At 31.7% G+C, this 16,045-nt stretch overlaps 1 protein-coding gene across 2 annotated transcripts; it reads right to left on the minus strand.

Annotated features, from left to right (window-relative positions):
- Positions 1–2,608: 2,608 nt before the first annotated feature.
- LOC134686152 (uncharacterized) lies at positions 2,609–16,045 on the minus strand. Of its 2 annotated transcripts, none has more exons than XM_063545826.1 (4): positions 15,920–16,045; positions 5,132–5,239; positions 4,268–4,369; positions 2,609–2,757 (listed from the first exon to the last, which is right to left on the minus strand). In XM_063545826.1, exons 2-4 carry the CDS (start codon positions 5,228–5,230, stop codon positions 2,623–2,625), a joined length of 336 nt encoding a protein of 111 aa, XP_063401896.1. In that variant the 5' UTR covers positions 5,231–5,239; positions 15,920–16,045; the 3' UTR covers positions 2,609–2,622. The 2 variants fall into 2 exon arrangements, with proteins under 2 accessions (XP_063401896.1, XP_063401895.1); XM_063545825.1 differs by lacking the exon at positions 15,920–16,045 and adding an exon at positions 6,396–6,506.

Raw genomic sequence — 16,045 nt, forward strand, 5'->3', positions numbered from 1 at the left:
CAGACGCGCGTTTCGTCTATATAAGACTCATCAGTGACGCTCATATCGAATTAGTTATAAACCAAACAAATACAAAGTTGAAGAGCATTGAGGATCCAAAATTCCAAAAAGTTGTGCCAAATATGGCTAAGGTAATCTATGCCTGGAAATGCGTTATCATTTAAAAAAAAACGCTTTAACTACAAAAGAGGGACCAAAGATACAAAATGGACAGTCAAACTCATAAATCTAAAACAAACGGACAACGCCATGACTAAGAATGAAAAAGACAAACAGACAAACAATAGTACACATGACACAACATAGAAAACTAAAGAATAAACAACACGAACCACACCAAAATTAGGGGTGATCTCATGTGCTCCGGAAGGGTATGTAGATCCTGCTCCACATGTGACACCCGTCCTGTTGCTGATGTGAAAAAAATCCGGTAAATAGTCTAATTCGGTAGGTCACATTCATGAAAGGGAAGGGGATTGTAGTTACGACGTCAGGAACATATCCGATATCATTTGTGAAACGGTTATTTCATAACAGTCAACCAACTCGTGATGGAGTCCGTAAAATTTACAAAGGGATGATTTCAACTTCAACATTTTTAATTGGTTATCAAAAGTACCAGGATTATAATTTTATACGCCAGACTTTAACTCTTGATTTAATAGCTTCCTTATGAGCAGCAACCCTCTCTAAAAAAATCATGATAGAAAATGCAAGCACGGGAATATCGCATCAATTGGGAGATATATACCCCGTATGCATGTGCTGCTGGAATGTTGCTACTTAGAAATGGAAAGTTCACAATTGGAAAGCTGAAATCATCTCTTTTGTCGTAAAGTTTTGTTTTCAACCGACCCTAATTGTCAATTTCTAGATGTAAGTCAAGATATGAAGCCAACCTAACTGTATCTGTAGTATCCTTTATCTCTAGTTCGATGGGATAGATGCGTTTCACATAGTCACCAAATTTTGAATTATTTAGTGAAAGAACATCATCTATATAGCGGAAAGTAGAGTTAAAGGATATTGCTAACTTCTAATCTTTTTTCCTGTTGAAAAACACGTCCTCCGAACCTAACAAATATGTTGTTAATAAACAAACCAAGTATCTTGATAATATCAGTTTCAGAGAATTTTTCAGAGTGATCCTTTACAAAGTAGGATTTATCCCTCCCTAAGAAAAGATATCTACGTTGGCCATTCTTTTTTATGAAGCAAAGCAATACCAACTCTTTCAATTTGTTTTTTTAGCTTGGAATGTGGAATACTTGTGTAAAGAGTAGAAAAGTTAAATGTTTTAATACTGTTACAAGATGAAAGAGAGTTAGATTGTATGTACTCTAAAAGATCTTTGGAAATTTTAAGTATCCACATCTGATTCACGCCACCTCTAGAAGAGGCAGTTTCACAATAACTTTGAAGCCCGTCTTTTATTGATGATAAAATAGATGTTTATAATTTGGAAAGATGTTTCGTGGAGTACTTGGAAGACCCATCAATATACTGTTGCTTGTCAACTCCATGGAAGTTTCAGTTAAAATATGTATTCTACTCTTCACTTACAAATGTATGATGGAGTACAGGAAACTAGATCCGGAACGGAAACGATCACTGTAGGTTGCGCTTTGTAAATATAGCTGTTTCTCAACCACGGCTCTTTTGGGAGATATATGATTTTCAAAGATATGCTAAACTGTTAATGTACTGGTTCACAGGTATGATCTCTGTTTTTCATCTGGTAGATACATAACTTAGGAATGTTACCAGTATAGAAAAACAGGGAAGCTCCTTAAATTTATTTCTTAGAAAGTGCAATAGTGGAGGTAGGGATAGTTTGGTCTTTTAGTATAAGGTTTAAATTTTAGAAGTTCAGGTCATATACATGTTGAAAATATGCCGCACAGACCTATATTTAGACTTTTGAATACATTAGAAGTGCATATCAACTTTCCGTTTTTTGAATATAATTTGTCACGATACTACATAGTAAAAGTGGCACAGATTTAGCCACAAATGATTTTCCTATGGGAAATTGCATTGTCTATAATTTCAGAACTGCAACCTGTACTGTAGTCTGGCTTCTGGCACTGTCATGGGAAATACCATGCAAAAAAGATGCTTCAAAATGATTCTTTGGCTGACATCATAGTTTAAATTTGTATGAAAAAAAAATTCAACATATCTAAAAAAAAAAAAAAAAAAAAAGAGAAAAAAAAAGGGACGAAAGATAGCAGAGGGACAGTCAAACTCATAAATCGAAAATAAACTGACAAGCTCAACTTGCTACTGGGAATTCGTATAATACTTAATAAAAGTTCCTCTGCCACGTTCTTGTTTATAAGATTCAACAATATGTTTTTTAAAGTATCGTCAACCAGTAGAGGGGGAATTTTGATACTTTTATACTGGAAAAACATTCTCATTTAAGATTTATTATAAGTCAATAACCTTTTAAATATGCTAAGATGGCTCTGTTTTAGTCCTTGGTCGGGTAGTTGTCTCTTTGACACCTTTTCCGTTTCTAGTCTTAATTTTACATGACAATAACTTATTTCAAATATGTGCTGATGTAATCCATGAATGATACAAATACAAATACTGAAACAAATTAATTTCAAATCTTTAATTCAGTTTAGTTATTACAGATTTAGCGTTATGACACGTATGAGCTAGGGGCTTGCTCATAGCCATAAGGTCATCATGTGAGATAGTAGTGTGGGTGGTTGTTGTATCATCAACTAGTCTTATCATTTCCATCTGGAAGAAAAGCGATATGGGTATAAGCAATTATTGCCAGATTTTAAATGCTTATTGTTATCAATTTATCTGCTGTTTCTTGATAAATTAAATATTTGAATTTGATTTTAGATTTTTACATGACATAACTGTCTTTTGTTTTTCTTGTGTCGTTAGCTTACTTGTTACATGACCTATAACCATTTATTATACTTATCAATGTACTGTTTCACGTAAAATGAATTAATACATGTCAACATCAACTTAGCTAGATTTTTTTTGTACGATTTAGTGTTTATGCCTACTTATATGTTAAACATAAATGAAATAAACAAAATAGTAATGTACATAATTTCACGCAATCTAAAGGTAGATCACACTCTTTGTCTAAATAATACCGCGTGTAAATATTTAGATTGTGTATAAGTTCATTTTTTTTTACAAACACACCACATGTGCGTTAAATTTGAACTATTTCAAACATAACAAACACATAATAACGGGTGAACACAAAAGCAAAATGATTTAAAAAAATGATATATCGACATATATTTGCACATAAGGTTGAAAGGCTTTAGATATTATTGTGTATACCTTTTAAATGATGTATTTATATATCAAATGGTTTCATTGAATACAAAGGTATCACATGTCGAGATTCATTTCAAATTTCGAAGAACAACTATCAAACAAAATGTGTAAGGGTTCCGCTGAACCCAGTGTCTCGCCTACTTTTGCCGTTCATCGCAGGCTGAACAAATTGAGGAAACAAATCAATAGAAATATTCCTCTTGATACTATCTTATGATTGTAAGAAGCTTCTGTCCAAGTTTGGTAAAAATCTAGGATAGTTAATGAATCTAATAAATGTTTTGAAAACTTTAACTGCAGACTATGTAATGTTAACTGGAAGAAAATCTAAGTCCATTAAAAGTAAAATATAGAAAAAATGGAGTTATCTTTTTACAAAATTTACTTCTGGATACCATCTTATGATCATAAACAAGCTTCTGTCCAAGTGTGGTACAAACCCAGGATAGTTTAAGAAAGTTAATAAAATTCTAAAAACTTTAACCACAGAGTGAATTTTATGTTTCTCCCAGAAAACAATAAGTCCATTTATAAGTAAAATACCTAAAAATGGATTTTTTTTTACAAAATTTACTTCTGGATACTATCTAATGAACATAAACAAGCTTTTGTCCAAGTTTGGTAGAAATCCAGTATAATTTAAGAAAGTTGTTTTATTTTCAAAAACTTTATCCACAGAGTGAATATGTGTGGACGCCGCCGACGACGACACCGACGACGACGGAATGTATGATCGCTAAGTCTCGCTTTTTCGACTTAAGTCGAAGGCTCGACAAAAACCAATGCCGTTTATAAATATATATATATAATGATAGTAGGCCAAGAACGCATCAGCAGTAAGAGACCAAGAGATAATATACAAAAGTCTAATCCTCGACCCGTATGTGCAGACTATTTGTTTAAATGTGTTTAATGAATTAGTTTTAAAACTGAATAATACCTCCATGGTATGAAGTCCATGTGCGGTGTGTACTTCCGTCAACTGGGACCCTGTTGCTGTATACAGGTAGCACATATGAGGAGCAACCATCATCAGCGTCATCTGAAAAAAAATCAGTTTTTGAATTACTTAAATCTGATGTTTCCGAGCTTCATTTACACGGATCTGAAAAAAACATCAGGTAATTGTAATTCCTGTTTATGCTCGATTTAAAAATTCGGTCTTAATTTGTGTATCATTACGACAAAACAAAAGAAGACCGAAAGATATTAAATGCCAAATTAAGATTGAGAGATGACTTTTAACTAAACTTTACTGTTTAATTCTATTATATATATTTGATGAAGTGGTAATATCTTATGAATGACTGACCGTTCATGTATAATTGAGAACAAAATATATATACAGAAAAATATTTCAGATGCCGTGCATATTTTCATCGATCTATTCTACATTTTCAGCTATTGTCGTGCCATTCGGCAATCCTCGGTAGAATCCGCTACTCTCCAGAGGGTACGGAATCGGCCGAGTTAAGACGAATGTTGTCGTGCATGTACTCGAATGATTTGATAAATTCTTCAATATTATCTGCCACGCAACATTACTACGTAGATTATAAACTGATAAGGGCGGTTTAAACTAGATCTCTAATTCTTAACAACATATGTGTAAGTGATTTTAAAGAACGTGAAAGCATACATACTTATTGTCTGATAAGTAATGAATGGCCCTGATATCACTGTTTGGTGTTGCACTATTGGATTATATCTAAAAATGCCTATGACGATTTTCATAACCAAAATTTCATGACTAAAATTTCATACAAATTATAAAACAATGTGAGGTGACTTGACATAACATTACCGAATGAGGATCATATTTGAATTGAAGGGATTCGTGTTCCACAGGTTCGTGTGTTGGTCCTGTATGGTGCCCATGATGTCCATGGTGTTTGGTTGTCATGGCAAAAGCCTGAAATAAATTTGAAAAATACCGATTTTACCTTGCGTTTTTTTCCTATTACAAGTATTTGAAAAGTCTGAATTGTGAAAAGATCAACATTTATTATAGTAAATTATAATCTTTGTCGAATTTAGTTTGGTCTTTTTAATGTGACTAGTGGAATTACAGAAATAAATAATACATGTCATCATTAAATCATTTTAGTTCAATATTACTATATTAAAACAAATCCATGAATAACAATACATTTGGCCAGGTTTAAATAGTTTTACAGATCAGCTTGTTAAGAAAATGTCTGTACCAAGTAAGGAATGTGACAGCTGTTTTCCATTCGTTTGATGTGTTTGAGCTTTTGAATTTTCCTTTTGATTAGAGACTTTCCGTTTTGAATTTTCTCGAAGTTAATTAGTAATTTTGTGATTTTAATTTTTATTACAGTATGAATTAAATTTTGACAAGAGTAAAATCAATACTATTTATAAAAATAATTAATAAAAAAAAATTAATCATAATATTAACAATCATCATAAAAATTATAATATCAACAATGAGATAAATAAATAAATTTATAAACATTAATAGTAATTTAATATAGATATGAAATAATACAAGTGGTCACGTGATGTCATATACTATAGATATGAATAATATCAGTGGTCACGTGATACACGTCACGGTAAATATGTTGTTCTTCCTTTCGTTCTTTTGTGTGATTAACTGATGCAAAGAAAACACTTCGAACACGTATAGTAAAATACGTCTCAAATGTACTTACGATCAACGAAACGAAAACGAGATTCTAAACGCATATGCAATAAAATTTAAATAAACAGCCACCAAAGGTCTTTTGAAACGTGTTGTAAATCACAGATAATTTAGAAGATGTAAAAAGATGTGGTATGATTGCCAATGAGATACCTCTCCAAAAGAGACGGAATGACACAGAAATAAACATCTATAGGTCACTGTACGGACTTCAACAATGTGCAAAGCCCATACCGCAAAGTCAGCTGTCAAAGGCCTCGAAGAAATGACAATGTAAAAAAAATCAAACGATAAAAAGCCACATTATCAAAAAAAAATCCTGAAGGAATCAGATAGTTACCACTTAAAAGAATCAAAATAAAAACTGTACTTGCAGGGAAATTATGAATATCTTATTTACCTGAACCAAGAACAAAGACAGAACTACTGCTACGTTCATTTTGCTGAAAATCTGATACCTCCGTAAAGACTTGGTGACAAATGTGAGAACTGAACAGATCAACTGCTTTTTATATCAAATTAGTGAGGTCCTTTACAGGTAAGTTTAAATAGTATATCAACTTGGTTAGGCCGTATAAAGGTAAGTTCAAGTTTCAGAATCATTTCGTTTAAGAATTTTGAGATTAATGATTGTAGTGATATCTTTTTTCAATTATGACAATCTAAAAAACAATACATTCGGTGTACGTCTGTAAGACAGCAATCTTAAACTTTATTTTAAAAATTGAATTATGGTATGCATTAAAATTTTGATTTCATCATTTCAAACAATTCTATCAAAATGTCAAAAGATTTATTTCAAACAAAATAGTTACTTTCAACTTTTATTCAAATCAAAATCAAATAATTATGCGATTGTCGTAGAAACTTAACAGTTTGTAAACAACATATATTAACACAATAAACACATTTTCCTACATATCAAACATACACAATAAAACAGCATCACACATTTATAACAACTAACAAGCTGTTTATTGCAAATTAGAATAAAAGGTAATTCAAAACAGTAATAGATCACAACTCCAAAATGTTATGTGGTTTTTCAAATATTGTCATATCGGTGTTCTTCCTACCGACAGCAAAAATTTTGCTAGGATGGGGCGTTTATTTGGCAAATGAAATCCAAGTTAGTCACATCCGGCCAAAAAGGGGCGTACAATTCAAAACATTTTGTAGAAAGAGTAGACGATCATTGTACACTGGAGAACTGTTGCAACAATTATTTGAAGGGTACTCTTGTGACATTTTGCACGGCAAAAATTCTCCTTCAGATTTCTGCCGTCCAACCTTGTTGGCCGCACTACTTTATTATTTCTGCCACCCTAAAGACGCCACTAAGGCAACACTCAAACTATATATTATAGTTGATCCATTGTGATAAAAAAGTACAGAAAATAAAAAGGAAAATAACAAAAATACTGAACTTCAAGGTAAATTTAAAACGGAAAACCGTGTATAAAATGGCAAAAGCACAAGCTTGAATACATCTAACAAATGAAAAAGAAAAACAAGCTGTTCTATTCCTGAATTTGCGCAGGTATTACCTAATGTCGAAAATGTTAGATTAAACTTTGTTCTATAAATAGCTAAACCTGTGCTTTCAGAAAAATATTGTTTACCATACAGAATGTTAATGCATGTGTTTGCACTATACAATGTTAGATGATAATAGTGGCATAGAGTTTAAACATACTTTCATATTGTACAATCTTTATGTAATTGTTTATTATTCTGTTCACTTTTCGATTTTTCGTACGATTTTTATTTTGTGTTCACCATGGTGATGGAGTTAATGAAGAACTAATCAGTTGAGATTATGATCCCATTGATATCGTTCACCTCTTTTTCAAACTGATTTTGGTTGTTTGAATAACTAAATATGAATTTTCTTAAGCACACTGCACTTTAATGTTGAACAAAGAAATGAAAACCGAGTAATAATATGTGTTGCTAAGGAGGGGTAAGTTTAGGTACGCTGTGTTTTCAATAAAGTTAAATTCCACATATTATTGATTGATTAGTTGATTTTTTCGCCATCTTCAACACTGTTGCACTATTTCGTGGTGGTTTGGAAGAGGAAACTAGAGTACCGAGAGAGAACGAGTGAACTTTGGTAGGTCATCTGACAATTTTATCCAATAAAGATTTGAGTTGAATTATCATTCTAGTGTTGATAGAAAAAAGTAAAATCACAAAAATACTGAACTCAGAGGAAAATCAATACGGAAGGTCCATAATCACATGGCAAAATCAAATAACAAAACGCATCAAAAACGAATAGTGACACGGTAGTTCGACTACTGAGACCACTAAACCTAGTGAAATATCGTAATGATGTTTTTTGTAAATGAACTCCAAAACATATTTAAAAGAGTTCAATAAAAACTGACAAAATTGAACCCTCTCAATCAACGAAATAAGTAAAATATAACTGCTAGCCTAGAAAACTGACAGGCATTCTGAAGAAAAAGATGGATTAAACTTGTTTTATAAGTCAAAACATCCCACTTGTAAGACAGTTTAATAATCATAAAACTTGTTGTTTATCAATTACCAAGACGTGCATTAGAATGTATTACATAAGAACACTATACCACGATAACATGTATATATAGAGCCGAATACGTATCTTGTCTAGTTTATTCCAGTTTAATATGGTTACAGTTTGCAGATAAGACTTTCACCCTGAAGACATGAAATGAAGTTTGACCGATATAATGTGTGTCTGAAGTCAATTTAACTGTATGTCCACTCTTTTAATGAGTGACGTTAGCATTTCATTTTTATTTTCTAAGCTATTTTTTTATGTTTTTTCCAATATATATTAACATGATAACGGTTGTCATTTGTTTGTTTCATAATTATTATAAATTTCCCGATTTTGTACACGAGTGAACGTTCACTGGGGTAAAGCTGATGACCGTAACTGCATTCAAGGTCATCCCAAGATGTCGGACGAAAAATTAGGTCAGTATTTGTATTGTCTGTTATGGTGTTTCTACATCATTTTCTTTACAAAGCATACATTGGTACGATGTAAATTCATAAAAGATTCACACGGAAGTCACAAATCTCTACCGAGGAACGTGTATAGAACGGGAAATTGGATTTGAAAAATTCGCTGAGATGACCGTAAATCATCTTTAAAATATTTTCAAGATGACCGTAACATATAATAAGGATGACTTTGCTTGGTAAAATGATGACCGTAATTTCGAAAGGATGACCGTAATTTATAAAGGATGACCGTAACTTTTATAGTATAACCGTCATTTCTAAGAAATATCCGTATTTGTATTACCTTTTTTGTATCAAATAATTAATCGTGTTGGTGTAAGACGTATTTATAAGACAACATTATCATAAAGGTAGACAAAAATAAGACGTGCTTAAAATACATGGTTCGTCATGTGTAGCATCCAACTAAAAGCCAAAGGATTTTTTTATTTCTGAGATTCCTATTAATTTTATATAATAAAAACAGCTTTTTAAAAATGCCAAAAAGGCAATGGATGTACAGCCATTTATATTATATCGTTTCAACTACCATTGCAGATGGGTTTTTTTTAATTTCAGATACGTACATGTGTTATCAATTTTCCACTTGCAAGTTCACCTCATCTAATGTAGACAACATTTTAATACACACTATAGACAATCATGTTGGTCCACAAACATTTAGATTTAGGGAGAAAGTTTTGGATGAAAACACTGGTCATACTGCATATCGGTCCGTACATTTCGGAGTTGAAGTCACAAAACTTAAAATGATGTTAAGAAAAGGTTATAAGTCAAATATAAATTAAGAAGAACATGTTTTTAAAATACTCCGACCAAACTAGTAAAGGTGAGCTCCAGCAAAATAGATCCTAAAATAGTCTTGTATAAATAGCGAATTTCAAAGGGGAGCCTTGTAAATTGTATAAACAGCAAACAGAATTTTTTTTTTTTTATATATCAAGACAAATCAAGATTTTATGCTTTTCCTCTGGAACCATACACATGGGCTCAATTACCGGATATTCATAATAGTTAAGGTTCATCTGAATGAATTGAAAAATATGGCCGTTTTTACACACACATATCTATTAAGAGACCAAACTGATACATCTAGGAAAGTATTAAGGATTATAGATATAGGAAGATGTGGTATCCGTGTGTTGCTTCAATGCTAAACAAATGGAAATTTTATAGAAAATCCACAGCCTTTATTCTTGTTCTATCATATTTGGCAATTTGATGACCGATAGATATAAGATTATTGCATGCAGTGCTAGCATTGATTTCCTTAAAACAAGTTTATTAATGTAGTTATTGGTTAGAATAAATAAAAATATGGACCAAGTCAAGTACACCTTTTAGGGTGCGCTCGACTTCAGCTACTCTGCACGAGGTATCATGAAATTTACAGGTTGAGTAGAACTAAGTAAAAAATAAACACTAGTACATCATAGCAAAGCAAGTGAGTAATCTATGTTTCAAATTTTATAACAAAAATCGCTTTATTAAAGGCTGTGGATTTTCTATAAAAATCTTGGTTTATTTGCCACAAAGTACTCTTTTTCTATTAAATGCTAGGCAACAGTAAATAATAATGCTTTGCATCAAGTTTTCCCCTAGTATATGTTTAAAATGGACTGTATCTATTATTCATTATATCTGTAGTTTGATACAATTGATGTTTAAAAAAATCGTACAAAAATGGCTATAGAAGAGTACATAAACCTTAAAGCATGACAGGACCTTTAGATATGTAAAAGGTTATTTAAAGTCTATGTTTGAGAAAAAAACTAACTAAACTGGTTTTTGAGTTGCATTTTTTTTAAATATGCAGAAGATAGCAAAATAAACAGACATACGATATAAAAAAGAAGATTTGGTATGATTGCCAATGAGACAACTATCCACTAAAGTCCAAAATGACACATACATTAACAATTATAGGTCATATCTGAGTTTCATTTGATACGGTCCACTCAGTTACATGTTGTAGTTAAAATCACCTATTGTTTGCAGGTGTCTATTGTCCATCTATTTTCCATTTAAATCAAAACTACTCACAACATCGATTATACTATTTACTATCATTTTCATATAAACTGAAAATACGCCAAATAGTTAAAAAGAACTAACCGAGCCCCTATTGCGATAAACTCAACAAAAAACAATGCATACACATATGGATATTTCTTTCAATTGACGGTAATCCTTTTAAATTTAGTCATTCTTTTTAAATTACGGTCATCCTTAACAATTTACGGTCATCTTTTAACCAATTACGGTCAGCCTTGTTATGAATCGCTAATCCTGTTACGGTCATCTCGATTACGATTTACGGTCATCTTAGCGAATTTTTCAAATCCAAATTCCCGTTTTATACACGTTCCTCGGTAGAGATTTGTGACTTCCGTGTGAATCTGTTATAAATTTTCATCGTATCAAAGTATGCTTTGTTAAGAAAATGATGTAGAAACATTTTAACAGATAATAAAAATACTGACCTAATTATTCATCCGACATCTTGGGATGACCGTGAATGCAGTTACGGTCATCAGCTTTACCCCAGTGAACGTTCGTTTTTGTTTACTTTTGGCGAAGTCATATGTTATCAATCTATTCATTACATTGTTCTATGACCTCCCCAACAAATACGTCATAGTAACCCTCATTTCATAAATACAATGTATGAATATCAGGATGTAAATTATAGAACAGAAAATATGGCTTTAATGCTGTTAAAACTTTAGAAATAAAGAATATTGGCGAGCTGACGAAATGGCATATAAAGAAATAAAGACACCGGTCTTTATCTACAATTATGTTTGGAACGATTTTGTAGTTATCATTTACATATAGTTATTTTGTTTTGTTTGATTTCAAGCGAGATTAAGAATATTCAGTCTTGTAATCCTAAGTTGGTCATACTACTAATCCATTGACTTTGAAAATATTGCATATTTTGCAAAAAAAATCTGAAAATAAGGTCGGTTAAATGATATCCCTAGTGGCATATATATATATATATTTCTCTAATTCTCTGGAAATTTATCCCTTTCCGAACCCATTGTATAAAAAAATTTAATCAACGTGTGGTTGCTGGTGATCTCAAAAGATCATTGGATGATTTTAAGGGTCATGACCTTTTTAGCTAACTGGAAGAATCAAAATATGATAACAGGTGTTAATGAAATTGACAACTTCGTGCTATGTGAAAGGCACTCGAAGGGGATTTTCGGTTAACAAAAAAAGAAAATGTCTTTTAAATCATTAGAGAAACATATTCTTACATAGTTACTCGTGGATTATCGGATTTATCCAATCTCGATAGTTAAATTATAAAAATATTGTAAGAATCTATATATATATATCAATAAAATTTTGTTTGCAATTAAATTCTTTTCAACAAATTATATTTGCTATCGACATTCAAAAGCCATGGAATATTGTTGTTTGCATAGTTCATATGTAAATGGGTTGATATTTAAAATTAAAATTGGGCATTCTGTTATCAAAATTTTCGAACAGGCGAAATACATTATACATGTAGTACGTATGTGTTAACAGTTTGTTAACCTTTCTTATTCGGATCCTTTGTAAGTATCTTAAGCCCGAGTCACACTGTCTTTTACTACGTTATGAAAGCGTTGCGAAACGGGAATATACGTAACAAAGCATATCGAAACGTAGTGATCCTTTGTTCAAAAATGAACATTCACCGTATGTTTAGAAAATTCAACAACAAACTTTGCGAAAATTGAAACCTAGTAAACACGTAACAAAGCCTATTGGAACGTAACATAGCTTGCTTACTACGTATCAAAACATTTCAATTCGTGGTGGTAACGTGGGTCTACACCTCTTAATACGTAGCTAAACGTAAAAAGAATGTAACACACACCTAGTAACCATAGTTTTCAAAACAACGGGACATTTTTATTCAAAACGTAGTTGACACATAGCATTTTAAAACGGAATAAAACGTGACAGTTTGACTGGGGCTTATTATTTCATTATTCATACTTCATGTTTTAGGAGGATTCCAAATAGAAGGCGATGCATAACCGAAGTGTATGTAAGCACTGGTTTGTAAAATGTTGTTTCATTTTGAATTGCATGGCATTAAGCAATAAAACATATTTATACAATACAATGTTTTTTGATTTTGAGGAATGCGTCAATGTTTCATCACTGTATATTATATAGTAAAATTCATACGCCATGCATAATTATTGTGGGTTATTATACTATAAATTAAACAAATCATTTTATTGATGTAAAATCCAAATATTCGATTGTAACCATGAAAAACATAACAATAACTTTAGCAAATATTTAGATTTTTGGAGGAGGTAATTCTTTTGCAAATTTGAAAGTACAAGTACAATATTCATAACGAAATTGATGATAAATTTGTTCTCTAGTCAAGTATGGTTATATACATACAAGTCATTTTGTAATTTGAATATCTGAGTGTTTATCATATACTTTCCTATACTTTCCAGATCAACACAAATGGTCCTATACTTTCCAGATCAACACAAATGGTCCTATACTTTCCAGATCAACACAAATGGTCCTATACTTTCCAGATCAACACAAATGGTCCTATACTTTCCAGATCAACACAAATGGTCCTATACTTTCCAGATCAACACAAATGGTCCTATACTTTCCAGATTAACACAAATGGTCCTAAACTTTCCAGATCAACACAAATGGTCCTATACTTTCCAGATTAACACAAATGGTCCTATACTTTCCAGATCAACACAAATGGTCCTATACTTTCCAGATTAACACAAATGGTCCTATACTTTCCAGATCAACACAAATGGTCCTATACTTTCCAGATCAACACAAATGGTCCTATACTTTCCAGATCAACACAAATGGTCCTATACTTTCCAGATTAACACAAATGGTCCTATACTTTCCAGATTAACACAAATGGTCCTATACTTTCCAGATTAACACAAATGGTCCTAAACTTTCCAGATCAACACAAATGGTCCTATACTTTCCAGATTAACACAAATGGTCCTATACTTTCCAGATCAACACAAATGGTCCTATACCTTCCAGATCAACACAAATGGTTAAGCTCAGCCACTTATAAAAAAAAAATGAAACATGTCCAATATAACTACACTGAGATTCTCTTTTAAAAACAATTTGTGTGCTCCTCAATATGAGGCGCATTAGTGATATTGTCCCATCTAAGACATAATCGAATAAATGAGAACGACTTGAACCAAAAAATTCTCTTTGAATTATGATAAAAAGTAAAGGGCTTTGAATTAAGTGTCATCAAGGTTGCATCTTTTCAGCTAAAATTGGAATGCAGATAATTAGTTTTTACATTTCAGTGTGTATATTAAATTTTTCTACCTGATAAATAAATTAATAACTTGGATGCACTCAAATTACTTGATAAATTACAAACTCACTTAACCAAGATAGCACATATATACACGACGCAGCATGATCTGTACAATTTTCTTATATTGTATTTAAATCCGATTTCACCTGGGTAGACCCACGTTCGATGAAGTTAGTATGTGTAGCGAATACTTAATACATTCCAATACTCCATACCAGGGATGATCTGAGCTTATACTCCAATTGTATCGTTATACTTCATAATATCTATTTCTGAAACCATTTTAAGTTGAATAGATCTAGATATTTTTATAGAAACAAAGAATTTTACCCACAGGGTGTGAGAGTGGTTTCGGGAAATCACTGCTCTTACATCCCTAAAACACAGTCAAATAGTCTTCATAACAAAAGAAATGTATTGCATGAACATAATGTATTCCCAATAGTATTTACCACATGCTGTGTCACGACACATTAAATAGCTTTTAAGGAAATATTAATAGCTAAAAAATATTCAGCATCTTTTCCTGATAAAAAAAAACCTACAAACATTTAAATACTCCTTTTTTATTTGCTTGAAGCTATAATTTAAATTCCTTATTTCCCTTATTTCAATGTCTTAAAGAATATAGTTATACAGAATCTTTACGTTTATCAAACAATAAAAACATATAGTTTTCATTTGAATCTAAATTATAAAACAACTATCACTGTTTGGATTGTTAAATACTAACTATAGCATCCTATATATAGATATGTTAAAACTTACAACTTTTAAAATTTAAAAGGGCAAATTTTCAACGAATTGAATTTTAAAATGACCCTTACATTCCATGTTAGCAGAATAAAATCATTGACGCGTCTATATAGAAATAACATAATGACATGACAAGATACAAAGAAGATTGTAAAAATATTTGTCTTCTATAATAATAGTTATCAAAGGAACCAGGATAACAATTTAGTACGCCAGACGCGTCTTTCGTCTACATTAGACTCATCAGTGACGCTCATATCGAAATATTAAATTGAGAATTAGGAAATGTGTTGAAGAGGAATCTTCCCGACCAAAGAGCAGAAAATAGCCGAAGACCATCAATGGATCTTCAACACAGCGAAAATAATGCGTCATCCGGAAGAGTGCTTCAGCTGGCTATTAAACAACAATGTGAACTAGTTATTTACTATGACTTAGTACTATGATAACTATTTCTTTCACAAAGCACTGGCATATTACTTTTATACTTAAATCACGATTACATTTTACAAACACCGAATAACAGCTGCAAGCTCATTATTATCGCATGCGTTGTGACATTTGTGCTGCATACTCAGGTAATATTGGTACATTGCTGCTTATTTAAGAAAACTTTTTAGTTTTATATTAAAATAGTATTATGTGTTCTGGATTCTGGTTCTGAGATGACTGATATTGTAAAAATTTGACGTGAATGTGTTGAAAAGAGAAATAGGAAGCTTTATGTTTGTGTTTTCTAATCTCTTGTGTATGAGGTTTTATTAAATCAAAACTATTTAACTCACCTCGATGTGTAGTCTTAATATAGAAACTTAAAACTATATCCTCCATTTGTTATGTGTATTACGTATCGATTTACACGTACAATAACATATTTGTGCAGAATAGCTATATGTGTACGTACAATTTGA

The sequence above is a fragment of the Mytilus trossulus genome, chromosome 10, assembly GCF_036588685.1.
Source record: "Mytilus trossulus isolate FHL-02 chromosome 10, PNRI_Mtr1.1.1.hap1, whole genome shotgun sequence".
In the NCBI taxonomy this organism is placed as follows: Eukaryota; Metazoa; Mollusca; class Bivalvia; order Mytilida; family Mytilidae; genus Mytilus; species Mytilus trossulus.

What these genes read in the sequence shown, in the direction of transcription:
- LOC134686152 (XM_063545825.1), bottom strand. Translation starts at nt 6,434, where the DNA reads ATGAACGTAGCAGTAGTTCTGTCTTTGTTCTTGGTTCAG. An exon ending in TGTCTTTGTTCTTGGTTCAG is followed by an intron (nt 5,240 to 6,395) that starts GTAAATAAGATA and finishes AATTTATTTCAG; the next exon opens with GCTTTTGCCATGACAACCAA. An exon ending in ATGGACTTCATACCATGGAG is followed by an intron (nt 2,758 to 4,267) that starts GTATTATTCAGT and finishes CTTTTCTTCCAG; the next exon opens with ATGGAAATGATAAGACTAGT.